This window comes from Haliotis rufescens, unplaced genomic scaffold (genome assembly GCF_023055435.1).
Source record: "Haliotis rufescens isolate VD_foot unplaced genomic scaffold, xgHalRufe1.0.p SCAF_4, whole genome shotgun sequence".
NCBI classification, from domain to species: Eukaryota; Metazoa; Mollusca; class Gastropoda; order Lepetellida; family Haliotidae; genus Haliotis; species Haliotis rufescens.
This window is the reverse complement of record NW_025964112.1, coordinates 19,369,450-19,385,042: the sequence shown is the minus strand read 5'-3', so window position 1 is coordinate 19,385,042 and position 15,593 is coordinate 19,369,450. Positions and strand designations below refer to the sequence as shown.

At 38.4% G+C, this 15,593-nt stretch overlaps 1 protein-coding gene across 26 annotated transcripts in view; it reads right to left on the bottom strand.

Moving 5' to 3' along the window:
* LOC124132118 overlaps positions 1-15,593 on the bottom strand; it is a 239,477-nt gene that overhangs the window by 135,160 nt on the left and 88,724 nt on the right. For 14 of the 26 annotated variants that reach the window (XM_048382600.1, XM_048382604.1, XM_048382610.1 and 11 more), the window contains 15 exons: positions 14,820-15,386; positions 14,423-14,524; positions 13,539-14,150; positions 12,731-13,297; positions 12,411-12,512; positions 11,527-12,138; positions 10,719-11,285; positions 10,322-10,423; positions 9,438-10,049; positions 8,630-9,196; positions 8,244-8,324; positions 6,399-7,007; positions 5,161-5,727; positions 4,229-4,270; positions 3,277-3,843 (listed from right to left, as the gene is read on the bottom strand). The exons of 6 other annotated variants lie outside the window; for them this stretch is intronic. In XM_048382600.1, coding sequence (XP_048238557.1) covers positions 3,277-3,843; positions 4,229-4,270; positions 5,161-5,727; positions 6,399-7,007; positions 8,244-8,324; positions 8,630-9,196; positions 9,438-10,049; positions 10,322-10,423; positions 10,719-11,285; positions 11,527-12,138; positions 12,411-12,512; positions 12,731-13,297; positions 13,539-14,150; positions 14,423-14,524; positions 14,820-15,386 — 6,276 coding nt within the window. Of the gene's footprint in view, positions 1-1,050; positions 1,630-2,283; positions 2,320-3,276; positions 3,844-4,228; positions 4,271-5,160; positions 5,728-6,398; positions 7,008-8,243; positions 8,325-8,629; positions 9,197-9,437; positions 10,050-10,321; positions 10,424-10,718; positions 11,286-11,526; positions 12,139-12,410; positions 12,513-12,730; positions 13,298-13,538; positions 14,151-14,422; positions 14,525-14,819; positions 15,387-15,593 lie in introns of all 26 variants that reach the window. 6 more of the 26 variants (XM_048382613.1, XM_048382615.1, XM_048382616.1 and 3 more) reach the window with 2 other exon arrangements.

The following is a 15,593-nucleotide window of genomic DNA, read 5'->3' as shown; positions in this document are numbered from 1 at the left end:
CACAAAGGCTGATAAATAGAACGAGTTTGCATTATTTCACCGATGCGATGACACAATATCTCGCTGTTTTCTGATGTTGGCAATATACCGTTTTTATGGCGATTTTACTGCTATCTTGAATCCTGTCAATTCATGAAGACTGAACAAATGCTGACATTCTAAACTAATAATCACTACAAAATATGTGAAATATATTCAGTAGTAAACGTAAACTTTTAGCTTGGCTCTGTCTCTCCATGTCACTAGTTGTCGCAGGGCAAATAGATCCGGGAACCAGACTGGAAGCGACAGGTTGGACCGTCGCTTTTATCATTTCAAAAGTAGAGTTATTGCCTTTTGGAACAAAAAGATCACCCATTGTTATACCGTTGGAGCACTTGACATTTCACCCTTGTGATCTAACTATATGCATAACAATTCTGGGCCTGACCAACATGTAATGGACAACAGATAATGCCTTAACATATTTTGTAGTCAAATTTCAGAAAGATGCAGAAATGGCTCAGTAATGGGTAAATATGTCTGTCATTGGAGACATGTCTAAAATTGGATTAGGACCCTGTAGGCAAATTCAGGAGACACAAGAGCTGGTATCCTGCATGCTAAGTTTCATAGGCCTTGAAGTTTCACAGAAGATGTGGACATGGAAAACGTGCAATGACAAAAGCTCACTTGACTGTTAGTCAGGTGAGCTAAAAATAAAGCTTGTCTCTTTTATTATGTCATGTAAAAAATAGACTCAGTCTTTGACCTATTGTATTTTGAGATGTCATTTCTTTACGGGACATCAAAGTTCCATCTCCAAATTTTGAAAATTATGAATCCAAGTTTCCAAGTAATAAATCATCTTCTTGAGAACACATTTTGTTTGACTATCTTTTATAATAATAAAAATACACATTTCTAAAGAAGCAATTCAACTAAAGAAAGATTTAATCCCTATTCATATGTTAGGCTTGATACTGTTTCCTGTCATGTGGTGTCAAACATGTGATATTAAAGCATTTCATATTGATAAAAGGATAATAATGGTAGATGGAAAAATCTTACTTGGACACCCCTTCCTTAGAGAGTTGAAGACTTGATCTCTCATATTCTTCAGCTCACTGAACTCCTGAACAGTGAATCTGTTCTCTTCAACAGGTGGGGAGGCAATTCCATCAATTTCCTTGGTGTCTGTCAGACCAATACCAATAACATACATATGGATATTGTCATCTCTGGCTTTCACAGCCTCTGGAATTGTCCTTCTGGCATTGATATTCGACACACCATCAGTGATTAGGATACAGTAATTTTTCACGTCAGGTCGGTCTCCTACTGCTGCCAAGAACATTTGGGTTCTCATAATGTTCAGTCCACCGTAGGTATTGGTACTTCCGTATTCATAAGGTATGTTGTCAATGGCCTTGTAAAGCGCTCCTTTCTGACCTATGTACTGATTCATCTGGAACTGGATGGAGACCTTCGTACTGTAGATGACCACACCAACCCTGACCTTATCATCATCAATGTTAGCAGGGATAAGGAAGAATTTCAAGAAATCCAGCATGAGTTTGAAGTTCTTTTCTGTTACACTGGTTGATGCATCCAGTACAAAGACAAGGTCCATCTTAGTGTCTGTACAATCTGCAACAAGAGGAAAATATTTTCCCTGTACTGAAGAGTGTACAAGGATATATTGTTTCAAGAGACTGTCAGTCTAAAAATATTTCCTTGAAAATGACTCTTACATGGAACTGTTTTTGTGATCAATAACAGCTTGAACTATTGCAAAAAACAAACTGCTAACAACCACATATTTTATTTAGCGGCGGTGCGGTGGTCAACATTTTGAACAATAGTCATAAATATTTTTGCAATATGGCTGCCATGGTATAAAAGTCTTAAACAAACCTGGTACTACGCAAGGTAACCATCTCACCTACCAAGTTTCAAACCTCTGACCCTTTAAGCTTTTTAGAAGAGACATTTGAATTTTTCTTATGTTTAATCAAAGATACCTTGCACCTATATTGAAATTTTCAATTTTGATACCTTGAAAAACTTGAACCCTGTAACAACATGAAGCTGAAACCATCAAGGCATTTCAGAGAAGTCAGAAATGTATGGCTGGTTGTGGCAGACAACTTTCAATGACATAAGCTCACATGGCTTTTAGGCCAGGTGAGTTACTACTGAAATGTCAAGTCTTAATCAAATCTTTAACCAATGAAGATTATTATCCAATCTAACTGCTTCCTAAAACTGTCACTTATAATTAGTTTGCTGAAATGTTCATACCTTTCCTTTCACCTCCTGGGAGTGGAATCATTATGGCTGAAAAGACAACTCATACAATAACATCACAAAGGAAAGCACAATGTTGAAGCATCAGGAGCAGCCTGATTAAAGCCAAGCAGAGCAATGCAGAGCAATGCAGAGCAAGCAAAGGAGCAAAAGCATTTGGGAGAATTTACCTGGTTTATGAATTGGGACAAATATCTTAAAGAGATACATTTCAAAATCTGTTCGGACTACCTGACACAGGAAATTCAAATGTACTTAGTTCTGAAACATCATGATTATTCAAATAACAATTTGTATTCATGAAGCCAGTCTGTTAGGCAAAAGGTGTTAGTATTAATTTTGAAACAAGACTAAACAGCAAATGATTACCATTGGTAGGAACTCAATAGTTCAATACCAGTGATATGATCATGTCAGTATATGTGTTATGTCAAAGTTAGACGTCGCAGCTGATGAAGGAGGAGCTGGATGAAGGTGTATATCAAGATGTACATAGGCTTCTTCTGAAGGATCTGCAACAACAAAACCAAATGTAAGAACTTGTCCAATGCATGACAGAAACATACTCAGCACAGATGTCAGGTAATGGTAGTTATCTCGTACTGTAAAGGAGATAGCGCCATGAACAACATGATACCAATACATCTTCACTATGCTGAGTGTGTGACTGTCATGCTTACACATGCCAACGCAACATTTGAACATTCGGAACACTACCCTGGAAGAGAAATTCATATTAAAGCAATTATGTACGTATGGTGTTGTGTTATTTGGAATCAGTTTTTTGTATGAAAACTTACCCCTATCTGAAATGGAGGATGGTGTAACATGTCTGTGGATGATGATGTGGTGAAATTGAATGTGAGTAATGAAAGACAGTACCCATCACCATAGTGACACAGGGTTATGGCCCACAGTTTTCACAAAATCTGACACAGAACAAATACAAGATCCCATTGAGGATACAGACACAACACACAAGCAAACCTGTGCAGAAGGAACTAAACACTCGTTGCTGCAGATTATTAAGTTGAGAGAAATCCTCCACAATGAATCGATGCTCTTCCAAAGGCGGGCTTGCCATTCCATTGAGCTCTCTTGTATCTGCAAGCCCGATTCCAATAGCAAACAGTTCAATTCCTTCTAATTGTGCATCCTGAGCTTCAGGGACAGTTCTCCTGGCATTAATATTGGACACACCATCTGTTAGAATAATGGCAATGTTGGGGACATCTTGTCGGTCACCACTTCGTTGAGTAAATATCTCAGTCCTCAGAGATTTGATTCCATCAGCAGTGTTAGTACTACCATATCTGTAGGGAATATTGTCTATGGCTGTAAGAACCTCTGTCTTAGAGGTGTAGTCATGCAGGAGGAACTCCACATGGACTGAAGTACTGTACAACACTACACCCACCCTAACATTGCCATTATCTATGTCAGCTTGAGCTAAGAAGTTCTTGACAAAGTTCAGAACAAGCACAAAGTTTGGTTCCGTGACGCTGGTAGATGCATCAATAAGGAACGCTAGATCCAGGCGAGTGCTGCTGCATTCTGAAAGAAGAAATAGTATATCAATAATTTGAACACAATAGGGTAAAGATTTTCATTCTAAATTTTAGCATTACTAGAAATGAGGTGCAGGTATAGATGGTCAAACAATTCCTGAGGAAACCTTTGTTAAGGCTCCTCCCAGGTTCTCTCCACCTTGATAAAGATGTTAATGTTAAAAAGTCAATTGTTTGGTTATTCATTCACTGCATCTTGTCCTGGTAGATTATTCTGTGTTCTTATTATCAAGCACAAAAATTGGTTTATTTGCTGAGGAAACACCAGCAAAATGTTAAAGATGTCTGTTTATATGCAGGGTTACCTACATCACTGCCTGAAACATGTTTACTAGAAGATAATGACTGCAAATATAGATAGATTGACACACCCTTAGATGTTGTTGCTGGAGGTGGTAGTGTTGTGGTAGGGACTGAAAAAAAGAGAACACAAAATAAATAAACTACAGCGAACACATATGTTTGATCCTCTCCAAAGGACTACGGAATCAACAAGAAAAGATGATTGGACAGTACAGTGATTATGGAAATGTTTTCCCCCGTATATATAATCAAGTGTGAAAATGTGAAAACAATTGTTGTCCTCTGACATGATATGCTGAAATAACTGCCTCCTTGGTGTAGTAGATAGAGTATCTGCCTAGAGAGCTCATAGTCAGTGGTACGATTCTCTGCTGTGTTATAACAAAAGGTGTAAAAGGAGAAAGAACCAGAAATGGTAGGTCTCAAAGTCAGTATATAATGTGCGAGTCAGGTATCTATATATGTTAAAGTGCAGCATCGTATCTCAGTGTGCTGGCAATATAAAGCACCTGTTCCTGGAATATTGCTAAAAGTAGTGTACAATCTCACCATCTCACTCAAAAACAGTTGTCTATAATAATTGTTTCACATTCATTCAATCTTATTTATCAAGTACAACTTTTCAAAACAGGCATTATTTTATTTTTAAGGACATTTTGTTCACTCAAATCTACAGTTAACATTATTCCACAATTAAAGCAAGATAGGTAAATTTCCTTAATGAGTGAGTGAACTCTGGGTTGAACTTATATCAGTTATATCATGTCATGCCAGCTTCATTCTATTTTGTAAAACACAACTTCTAGGCATTTTTATCTTTGATGAAACCCATGATGCTGACAAAGCCCAAACATTTGGGACGAATCCAGGATCTAAACCAGCATGCAGCAGATTCTTGCATGGCTAACAGATGCAACTCTGCACACAAAATTGCAGCATCTTAGATTTCCTGCATGAAATAAGTAACAAAATGAAATATAAAAAATGAAACAGAACTCACTTGGGCAGAAAGATGAAAAGACCTTGTCCCTGAGTTGCCTGAGTTCACTGAAGTCTTGAGCTGTGAATCTGTTTTCATCCAGAGGCTTGCTGGCTATCTGATCCAACTCAGTTGTATCCGCCAAGCCTATTCCTATGGCATATATGTGGATGCCAGCATTACGAGCTTTCAGAGCCTCAGGGATAAGTCTTCTTGAGTTTATATTGGAAACACCATCAGTGATGATAATGGCAATATTTCTTACACCTGGCCTGTCACCTCTTTCTGGGAGAAACATCTTTGTCCTCATTGTGTTAACTGCACCATAGGTATTAGTGCTTCCATATTCATAGGGAATATTATCTATTGCCACATATACATCTCTTTTACTACTGTACTGATTCAGATGGAACTGGATGAAGACTTTTGTACTGTAGATAACCACACCAACTCGAACATTACCAGCATCAATGTTGGCCACAAACAAGAAGTCTTTCAAGAAATTCAGCATCAGCTTAAAGTTCGGTTCAGTGACACTGGTGGAAGCATCCAGTACGAATATCAAATCTAGCATAGCATCTGCACAATCTGGAATATGAAAAAATCTCTGAAAGAACTGTACGATATATCTAAAGCATGTTTCAGACACATAAAATCATAATCATGGCAAATCTGTGATTTGAACCCAAGATCATAGGTTCTTGGCAAGCCCAAGTGACTAACCTGTTCCAGCACCTAAGACAAGTTGGCTACCCGTGTCAACACACTGAATTGAGTAGAGTAATTACCAAGCAGTTTCAAAACTGAATGATAAAATATGATAAAGTTTCTTGCTTCTTTTCATAAAAATCATCAGTAGATGAAAAGAGGAAGCAGATGCAGGTCTTAGATGTTTACCACCTTGGTGAAACCCAGGGAATGGGTATGATGCTGCCAAACCAATGACATCATAATCATGGCAAATCTGTGATTTGAACCCAAGATCATAGGTTCTTGGTAAGCCCAAGGGACCAACCTGTTGCAGCACATAAGACAACTGGGCTACCCTTGTCAATACACTGAATTGAGTAGAGTAATTGCCAACCAGTTTCAAAACTGTATGAATAATCTGTCAGGAATTACAATGAAAAGAGACAAAGATACAATACATTTCTATTTCTAATATCTCCTTTAGAAGCATGCTCTCTCTCTCTCTCTTACTTAGTCTCAAACGAGTAGCATTTGTTTCATGCTAGCACTCTTCAGCTAATAAATCTTACCATCTAATATTGGTGGAAGTGTTGGCAGAGGCTTTGCTGGTACTGGGCAGAATGAGGAGAAGACTTTGTCTCTAAGGACAATCAATTCCCTAAAATCTTGAACAGTGAAGCGGTTTTCCTCAATAGGTTTGCTTGCAATGCCATCAATCTCCCTTGTGTCTGAAATTCCAATGCCAATAGCATAGATATGGATGCCCTTTCTTCTAGCCTTCTTAGCCTCAGGAACTGTTTTTCTGGCATTGATATTGGACACACCATCAGTGATCACAATGGCAACATTTTTTACTTTGGAACGGTCTCCTGTTGCACGAGTGAACATCTTCATCCTCATTGCCTTCAATCCTCCAAAAGTGTTTGTGCTGCCATATTCATAGGGAATAGCATCAATGGCACTGAAGACATCTGTCTTGGTGGAATACTCATTCAGGTGGAACTGAATATATACCTTGGTACTGTAGATGACAACGCCAACTCGAACATTACCATCATCAATGTTGGCCACAAAAAGAAAGTTCTTCAAGAAATCCAGCATGAGTTTGAAATTGGGCTCTGTGACACTTGTAGATGCATCCAGAACGAATACTAGATCAAGCTTGGCATCAGCACAGTCTGAAACAGAATAACATCAACAAGGGAATTACTCATCTTGTCTTGGTATCATACGGAGCAGAAACCCATATTTCACAACCGAAGAAATTTGTGTTGATCTGTAAATTGACCTCTTAGATTGGAATTGTATTAAACACATGCAATGATACAGAGAAAGAGAAGTGGTGAGGTGAAATGGGGTTTAAGTTGTCGTCCAAGATTATTGCACTTATATAGCGACGTGCATGCACATGTGTGTTTGTGTGTGTGTGTGTGTGTGTGGCTGCTTGTAGTAGTTCGGACTAATGCTGATTTGATAGAGCAAACCCACTGAGATACCATGATGCAGTTTAACATGAATACCTCACTCCGAACCAACCAGTCCTTGTTTTAACACCATAATGTCAAGCACCAAGCTGGGTAACAACAAGTACAATCTTTTAATGTCTTTTGGTATGACATAGACAGAGATCAAACCCCAAACCTTCTACTCTCTGGGCGGACGCTTTTCCAATAGACCACAGATGCAGTCCACAGAAAGATGAAAATAGCATGATCATCATGAACAATATCTACAAATATTTATATTTGGCAGATGAATAGTCAGTCTATTAATCTTTAAACAAACTTTGGATCATTTTTCTTTTAGTTTCATATATTCTAGTTTATTTAATAATACAAAAGTAACAAAAGATATATTTCTTGGGTATTGGTAATAAAACCTGTTAACCATGCTTTTTTTACTTACAATAAAATGGTGTGTGCTTATTTCCTGTATTTTACACTTACATCTATTCATGGTCACTGTAGCTTTATGATATGTTGTAGACAATTGGTGTTATAGTCGCTAACAAAGCTCAAACCTTCTCCCATTCATTTGGAAAGACACAAACCTGAGAAACAGTTTATTATTGGTATGTAGCTTATTTCTTAGAATAATTTCCTTCGATGTTGTTACTTATCTGCTCAAAAGGTTCAGCTCTGAATGCTATCCTGGGAAACCCATTGCTCTGAAATGTGTACACATCATAACAAGTTGGGCACAGGACAGTTATGATACATTCTTTTGCACTGAAATGTGCAGATAATCAAACCTATTTAGTGAAAATTACTTGAGGCCCAATGTCACCAAATACACTTCTATTATCCAACCATCCTTTGACGCATGCACTTAGCCTCATGATACAAGTATGGCAACCTGCATTGCACCAACACAGTGGTATGGTGTTACAGCTCTTGTTAGTGATTTTATCTTACCATCAAGTTTAGCTGGTATTGTTGGTAAGGGTGTTGTTGTTGTTGTGGTTGTGGTGGTGGTTGGAGCTGTTGTTGAATGAACTTGAAAAATAAACAAACAAGGTTCTGATTAAAGTTCATTCAAAGTGCAGGAAGATAATGAAGTTCATGTAAAAGTATATCACTTTTATTTAGCACAAAGCAATGGCTAAATACAAGTTTCCAACATTAAAATACATTCAATTGTCACATCAAATGAAAAAAATAAAATATAATATTACAGGCTTGAGTTCAGTACAGATCCCTGGAGTTAAATAGAAAAACTGTGCTATTTTTTCTGCATACAACACAGGAATGAATTAACCAATAAACATACAAACAGTATTGCAGTTTTGAGAGCAGCATACCTGAACAAAAGGAAGAAAACACTTCATCTCGCAGACCAACAAGTTCATCAAAGTCCTGAACAGCAAATCGATTCTTCTCAATGGGTCTGCTTGCTATCCCATCCAACTCTGTTGTATCAGCCAAACCAATGCCAATGGCATATATATGGATTCCTTGCTCCCGCACCCTTTCAGCTTCAGGAATTGTTCTCCTAGAATTTATGTTTGAAACACCATCAGTGATGACAATGGCAACATTGTCAACATCTGGTCGGTCTCCTGTCCTTGGAGTGAACATCTGAGTCCTCATAGTGTTCAGTCCTCCATAGGTATTTGTACTTCCATACTGATAAGGTATTTGGTCTATGGCTACATAAACCTGGCGCTTGGATGTGTACTGACTCATTTGGAACTGGATGCTAACTTTGGTGCTGTAGATCACTACACCAACACGAACATTGCCATCATCAATGTTGGCTACATACAGAAAGTGTTTAAGGAAATCTTTCATGAGAATGAAATTCTTCTCTGTGACACTGGTGGAGGTATCCAGGACAAAGACAAGATCCAGTTTGGCATAGGAACAATCTGAAGAAACAAGACAATATCAAACTTGATGAATTAACAACTAATTGGGGTTCAAATAGTTTTAAATGAAGCTAAAAGAAGCCAATGGACAGATATCATTCATATGATTACAACATGATGCCAAAACCTTTCAAGGATTTCTGAATGCAAAACAAACATTACAAAAAACAGAACCTTTGTAATGAAATATACCTGCGATTTCTAGTATAAGTTAAATTGAACTATAAACCATGTAACTTACCTTGAACTTTTGGTGGTAATGTACGTGGAACTGGAGTAGTGACAACTGGACAAAATGAGGTGAATACTTTGTCTCGTAGACCTCTGAGCTCTTTGAAATCCTGTACTGTAAACCGATTCTCGTTAATGGGCCTGCTAGCTATTCCATCCAACTCAGTTGTGTCAGCCAAACCAATACCAATAGCATAGATGTGGATGCCTGCACCTCTTACAGACTCTGCTTCTGGAACTGTTCTCCTGGCATTGATGTTGGACACACCGTCAGTGATCACCACAGCCACATTCTTGACATCTGGTCGATCACCTCTTTCGGGAACATACATCTGGGTCCTCATTGTGTTCAGACCTCCAAAGGTGTTGGTGCTGCCATACTGGTATGGTATTCTGTCTATGGCAAGAAACACATCTCTCTTTGTTGCATATTCATTAAGGTGGAACTGGATGCTCACCTTGGTGCTATAAATGACTACACCAACTCGGACATTGCCATCATCGATGTTAGCCACGTAGAGGAAGTTCTTCAAGAAGTCCAACATGAGTTTGAAGTTGGGCTCTGTGACACTGGTGGAGGAGTCCAGAACAAAGACCAGATCCAGTTTGGTACTGGAACAATCTGATCAGAAACCATGAAATAATAATTCAGTAAAGTCACATGAGTTCCAATTATGTCAAAAACTAACATCACATTCTTCTGAAAGAGTTGCGATCAAGTAGTTAGATTATTCAAGTAAGACTGATTCCATTCCTATTCTTATTCATATCTGACAAGTTGTTGAGGCTTCCCTATTTACATGACACTCAATTTTGTGATTTTCAGGATAAACAAGGAATGGTTAGAGATTCCACCTCATGATCATAATAAAACAGGTCGCTTAACATACTTACCATCCACCTCAGGAGTAGTTGTTGTTGGAATAGTTGTTGTGGTTGTAGTAGTTGTTGTAGTTGTAGTGGTTGTAGTTGTGGTTGGGGCAAGGGTAGTCGTTACTGAAAAAGTATGTAGAAAACAACTTAAATATTTCATAACTTGATATAACATTGTCAGAATGGTTTGGATTGAAGATGCTTGAACAAATTGCACATATTGTGCAAGAATTTGCACAACATATTAATTCAGTTTTTTATTCAGATTAGTTTTTAGTTTGCATAAAATATACAGTTCAGCTGAACACTCATCCCTGGAGTGAAAGGAAAAAACTCTGCTATGTATTTCTGTATACAACACAGGAATGAATTAACCAATAAACATACAAACAGTATTGCAGATTTGAGAGCAGCATACCTGAACAAAAGGAAGAAAACACTTCATCTCGCAGACCAACAAGTTCATCAAAGTCCTGAACAGCAAATCGATTCTTCTCAATGGGTCTGCTTGCTATCCCATCCAACTCTGTTGTATCAGCCAAACCAATGCCAATGGCATATATATGGATTCCTTGCTCCCGCACCCTTTCAGCTTCAGGAATTGTTCTCCTAGAATTTATGTTTGAAACACCATCAGTGATGACAATGGCAACATTGTCAACATCTGGTCGGTCTCCTGTCCTTGGAGTGAACATCTGAGTCCTCATAGTGTTCAGTCCTCCATAGGTATTTGTACTTCCATACTGATAAGGTATTTGGTCTATGGCTACATAAACCTGGCGCTTGGATGTGTACTGACTCATTTGGAACTGGATGCTAACTTTGGTGCTGTAGATCACTACACCAACACGAACATTGCCATCATCAATGTTGGCTACATACAGAAAGTGTTTAAGGAAATCCTTCATGAGAATGAAATTCTTCTCTGTGACACTGGTGGAGGTATCCAGAACAAAGACAAGATCCAGTTTGGCATAGGAACAGTCTGAAGAAACAAGACAATATCAAACTTGATGAATTAACAACTAACTGGGGTTCAAATAGTTTTAAATGAAGCTAAAAGAAGCCAATGGACAGATATCATTCATATGATTACAACATGATGCCAAAACCTTTCAAGGATTTCTGAATGCAAAACAAACATTACAAAAAACAGAACCTTTGTAATGAAATATACCTGCGATTTCTAGTATAAGTTAAATTGAACTTTAAACCATGTAACTTACCTTGAACTTTTGGTGGTAATGTACGTGGAACTGGAGTAGTGACAACTGGACAAAATGAGGTGAATACTTTGTCTCGTAGACCTCTGAGCTCTTTGAAATCCTGTACTGTAAACCGATTCTCGTTAATGGGCCTGCTGGCTATTCCATCCAACTCAGTTGTGTCAGCCAAACCAATACCAATAGCATAGATGTGGATGCCTGCACCTCTTACAGACTCTGCTTCTGGAACTGTTCTCCTGGCATTGATGTTGGACACACCGTCAGTGATCACCACAGCCACATTCTTGACATCTGGTCGATCACCTCTTTCGGGAACATACATCTGGGTCCTCATTGTGTTCAGACCTCCAAAGGTGTTGGTGCTGCCATACTGGTATGGTATTCTGTCTATGGCAAGAAACACATCTCTCTTTGTTGCATATTCATTAAGGTGGAACTGGATGCTCACCTTGGTGCTATAAATGACTACACCAACTCGGACATTGCCATCATCGATGTTAGCCACGTAGAGGAAGTTCTTCAAGAAGTCCAACATGAGTTTGAAGTTGGGCTCTGTGACACTGGTGGAGGAGTCCAGAACAAAGACCAGATCCAGTTTGGTACTGGAACAATCTGATCAGAAACCATGAAATAATAATTCAGTAAAGTCACATGAGTTCCAATTATGTCAAAAACTAACATCTCATTCTTCTGAAAGAGTTGCGATCAAGTAGTTAGATTATTCAAGTAAGACTGATTCCATTCCTATTCTTATTCATATCTGACAAGTTGTTGAGGCTTCCCTATTTACATGACACTCAATTTTGTGATTTTCAGGATAAACAAGGAATGGTTAGAGATTCCACCTCATGATCATAATAAAACAGGTCGCTTAACATACTTACCATCCACCTCAGGAGTAGTTGTTGTTGGAATAGTTGTTGTGGTTGTAGTAGTTGTTGTAGTTGTAGTGGTTGTAGTTGTGGTTGGGGCAAGGGTAGTCGTTACTGAAAAAGTATGTAGAAAACAACTTAAGAATTTGCACAACATATTAATTCAGTTTTTTATTCAGATTAGTTTTTAGTTTGCATAAAATATACAGTTCAGCTGAACACTCATCCCTGGAGTGAAAGGAAAAAACTTTGCTATGTATTTCTGTATACAACACAGGAATGAATTAACCAATAAACATACAAACAGTATTGCAGATTTGAGAGCAGCATACCTGAACAAAAGGAAGAAAACACTTCATCTCGCAGACCAACAAGTTCATCAAAGTCCTGAACAGCAAATCGATTCTTCTCAATGGGTCTGCTTGCTATCCCATCCAACTCTGTTGTATCAGCCAAACCAATGCCAATGGCATATATATGGATTCCTTGCTCCCGCACCCTTTCAGCTTCAGGAATTGTTCTCCTAGAATTTATGTTTGAAACACCATCAGTGATGACAATGGCAACATTGTCAACATCTGGTCGATCTCCTGTCCTTGGAGTGAACATCTGAGTCCTCATAGTGTTCAGTCCTCCATAGGTATTTGTACTTCCATACTGATAAGGTATTTGGTCTATGGCTACATAAACCTGGCGCTTGGATGTGTACTGACTCATTTGGAACTGGATGCTAACTTTGGTGCTGTAGATCACTACACCAACACGAACATTGCCATCATCAATGTTGGCTACATACAGAAAGTGTTTAAGGAAATCTTTCATGAGAATGAAATTCTTCTCTGTGACACTGGTGGAGGTATCCAGAACAAAGACAAGATCCAGTTTGGCATAGGAACAGTCTGAAGAAACAAGACAATATCAAACTTGATGAATTAACAACTAACTGGGGTTCAAATAGTTTTAAATGAAGCTAAAAGAAACCCATAGACAGATATCATTCATATGATTACAACATGATGCCAAAACCTTTCAAGGATTTCTGAATGCAAAACAAACATTACAAAAAACAGAACCTTTGTAATGAAATATACCTGCGATTTCTAGTATAAGTTAAATTGAACTTTAAACCATGTAACTTACCTTGAACTTTTGGTGGTAATGTACGTGGAACTGGAGTAGTGACAACTGGACAAAATGAGGTGAATACTTTGTCTCGTAGACCTCTGAGCTCTTTGAAATCCTGTACTGTAAACCGATTCTCGTTAATGGGCCTGCTGGCTATTCCATCCAACTCAGTTGTGTCAGCCAAACCAATACCAATAGCATAGATGTGGATGCCTGCACCTCTTACAGACTCTGCTTCTGGAACTGTTCTCCTGGCATTGATGTTGGACACACCGTCAGTGATCACCACAGCCACATTCTTGACATCTGGTCGATCACCTCTTTCGGGAACATACATCTGGGTCCTCATTGTGTTCAGACCTCCAAAGGTGTTGGTGCTGCCATACTGGTATGGTATTCTGTCTATGGCAAGAAACACATCTCTCTTTGTTGCATATTCATTAAGGTGGAACTGGATGCTCACCTTGGTGCTATAAATGACTACACCAACTCGGACATTGCCATCATCGATGTTAGCCACGTAGAGGAAGTTCTTCAAGAAGTCCAACATGAGTTTGAAGTTGGGCTCTGTGACACTGGTGGAGGAGTCCAGAACAAAGACCAGATCCAGTTTGGTACTGGAACAATCTGATCAGAAACCATGAAATAATAATTCAGTAAAGTCACATGAGTTCCAATTATGTCAAAAACTAACATCACATTCTTCTGAAAGAGTTGCGGTCAAGTAGTTAGAGTATTCAAATAAGACTGATTCCATCCTATTCTTATTCATATCTGACAAGGTGTTGAGGCTTCCTTATTTACATGAAACTCAATTTTGTGATTTTCAGGATAAACAAGGAATGGTAAGAGATTCCACCTCATGATCATAATAAAACAGGTTGCTTAACCATACTTACCATCCACCTCAGGAGTAGTTGTTGTTGGAATAGTTGTTGTGGTTGTAGTAGTTGTTGTAGTTGTAGTGGTTGTAGATGTGGTTGGGGCAAGGGTAGACGTTACTGAATAAGTATGTAGAAAACAACTTAAATATTTCATATCTTGATATAACATTGTCAAAATGGTTTGGATTGAAGATGCTTGAACAAATTGCACATATTGTGCAAGAATTTGCACAACATATTAATTCAGTTTTTTATTCAGATTAGTTTTTAGTTTGCATAAAATATACAGTTCAGCTGAACACTCATCCCTGGAGTGAAAGGAAAAAACTTTGCTATGTATTTCTGTATACAACACAGGAATGAATTAACCAATAAACATACAAACAGTATTGCAGATTTGAGAGCAGCATACCTGAACAAAAGGAAGAAAACACTTCATCTCGCAGACCAACAAGTTCATCAAAGTCCTGAACAGCAAATCGATTCTTCTCAATGGGTCTGCTTGCTATCCCATCCAACTCTGTTGTATCAGCCAAACCAATGCCAATGGCATATATATGGATTCCTTGCTCCCGCACCCTTTCAGCTTCAGGAATTGTTCTCCTAGAATTTATGTTTGAAACACCATCAGTGATGACAATGGCAACATTGTCAACATCTGGTCGATCTCCTGTCCTTGGAGTGAACATCTGAGTCCTCATAGTGTTCAGTCCTCCATAGGTATTTGTACTTCCATACTGATAAGGTATTTGGTCTATGGCTACATAAACCTGGCGCTTGGATGTGTACTGACTCATTTGGAACTGGATGCTAACTTTGGTGCTGTAGATCACTACACCAACACGAACATTGCCATCATCAATGTTGGCTACATACAGAAAGTGTTTAAGGAAATCTTTCATGAGAATGAAATTCTTCTCTGTGACACTGGTGGAGGTATCCAGAACAAAGACAAGATCCAGTTTGGCATAGGAACAGTCTGAAGAAACAAGACAATATCAAACTTGATGAATTAACAACTAACTGGGGTTCAAATAGTTTTAAATGAAGCTAAAAGAAACCCATAGACAGATATCATTCATATGATTACAACATGATGCCAAAACCTTTCAAGGATTTCTGAATGCAAAACAAACATTACAAAAAACAGAACCTTTGTAATGAAATATACCTGCGATTTCTAGTA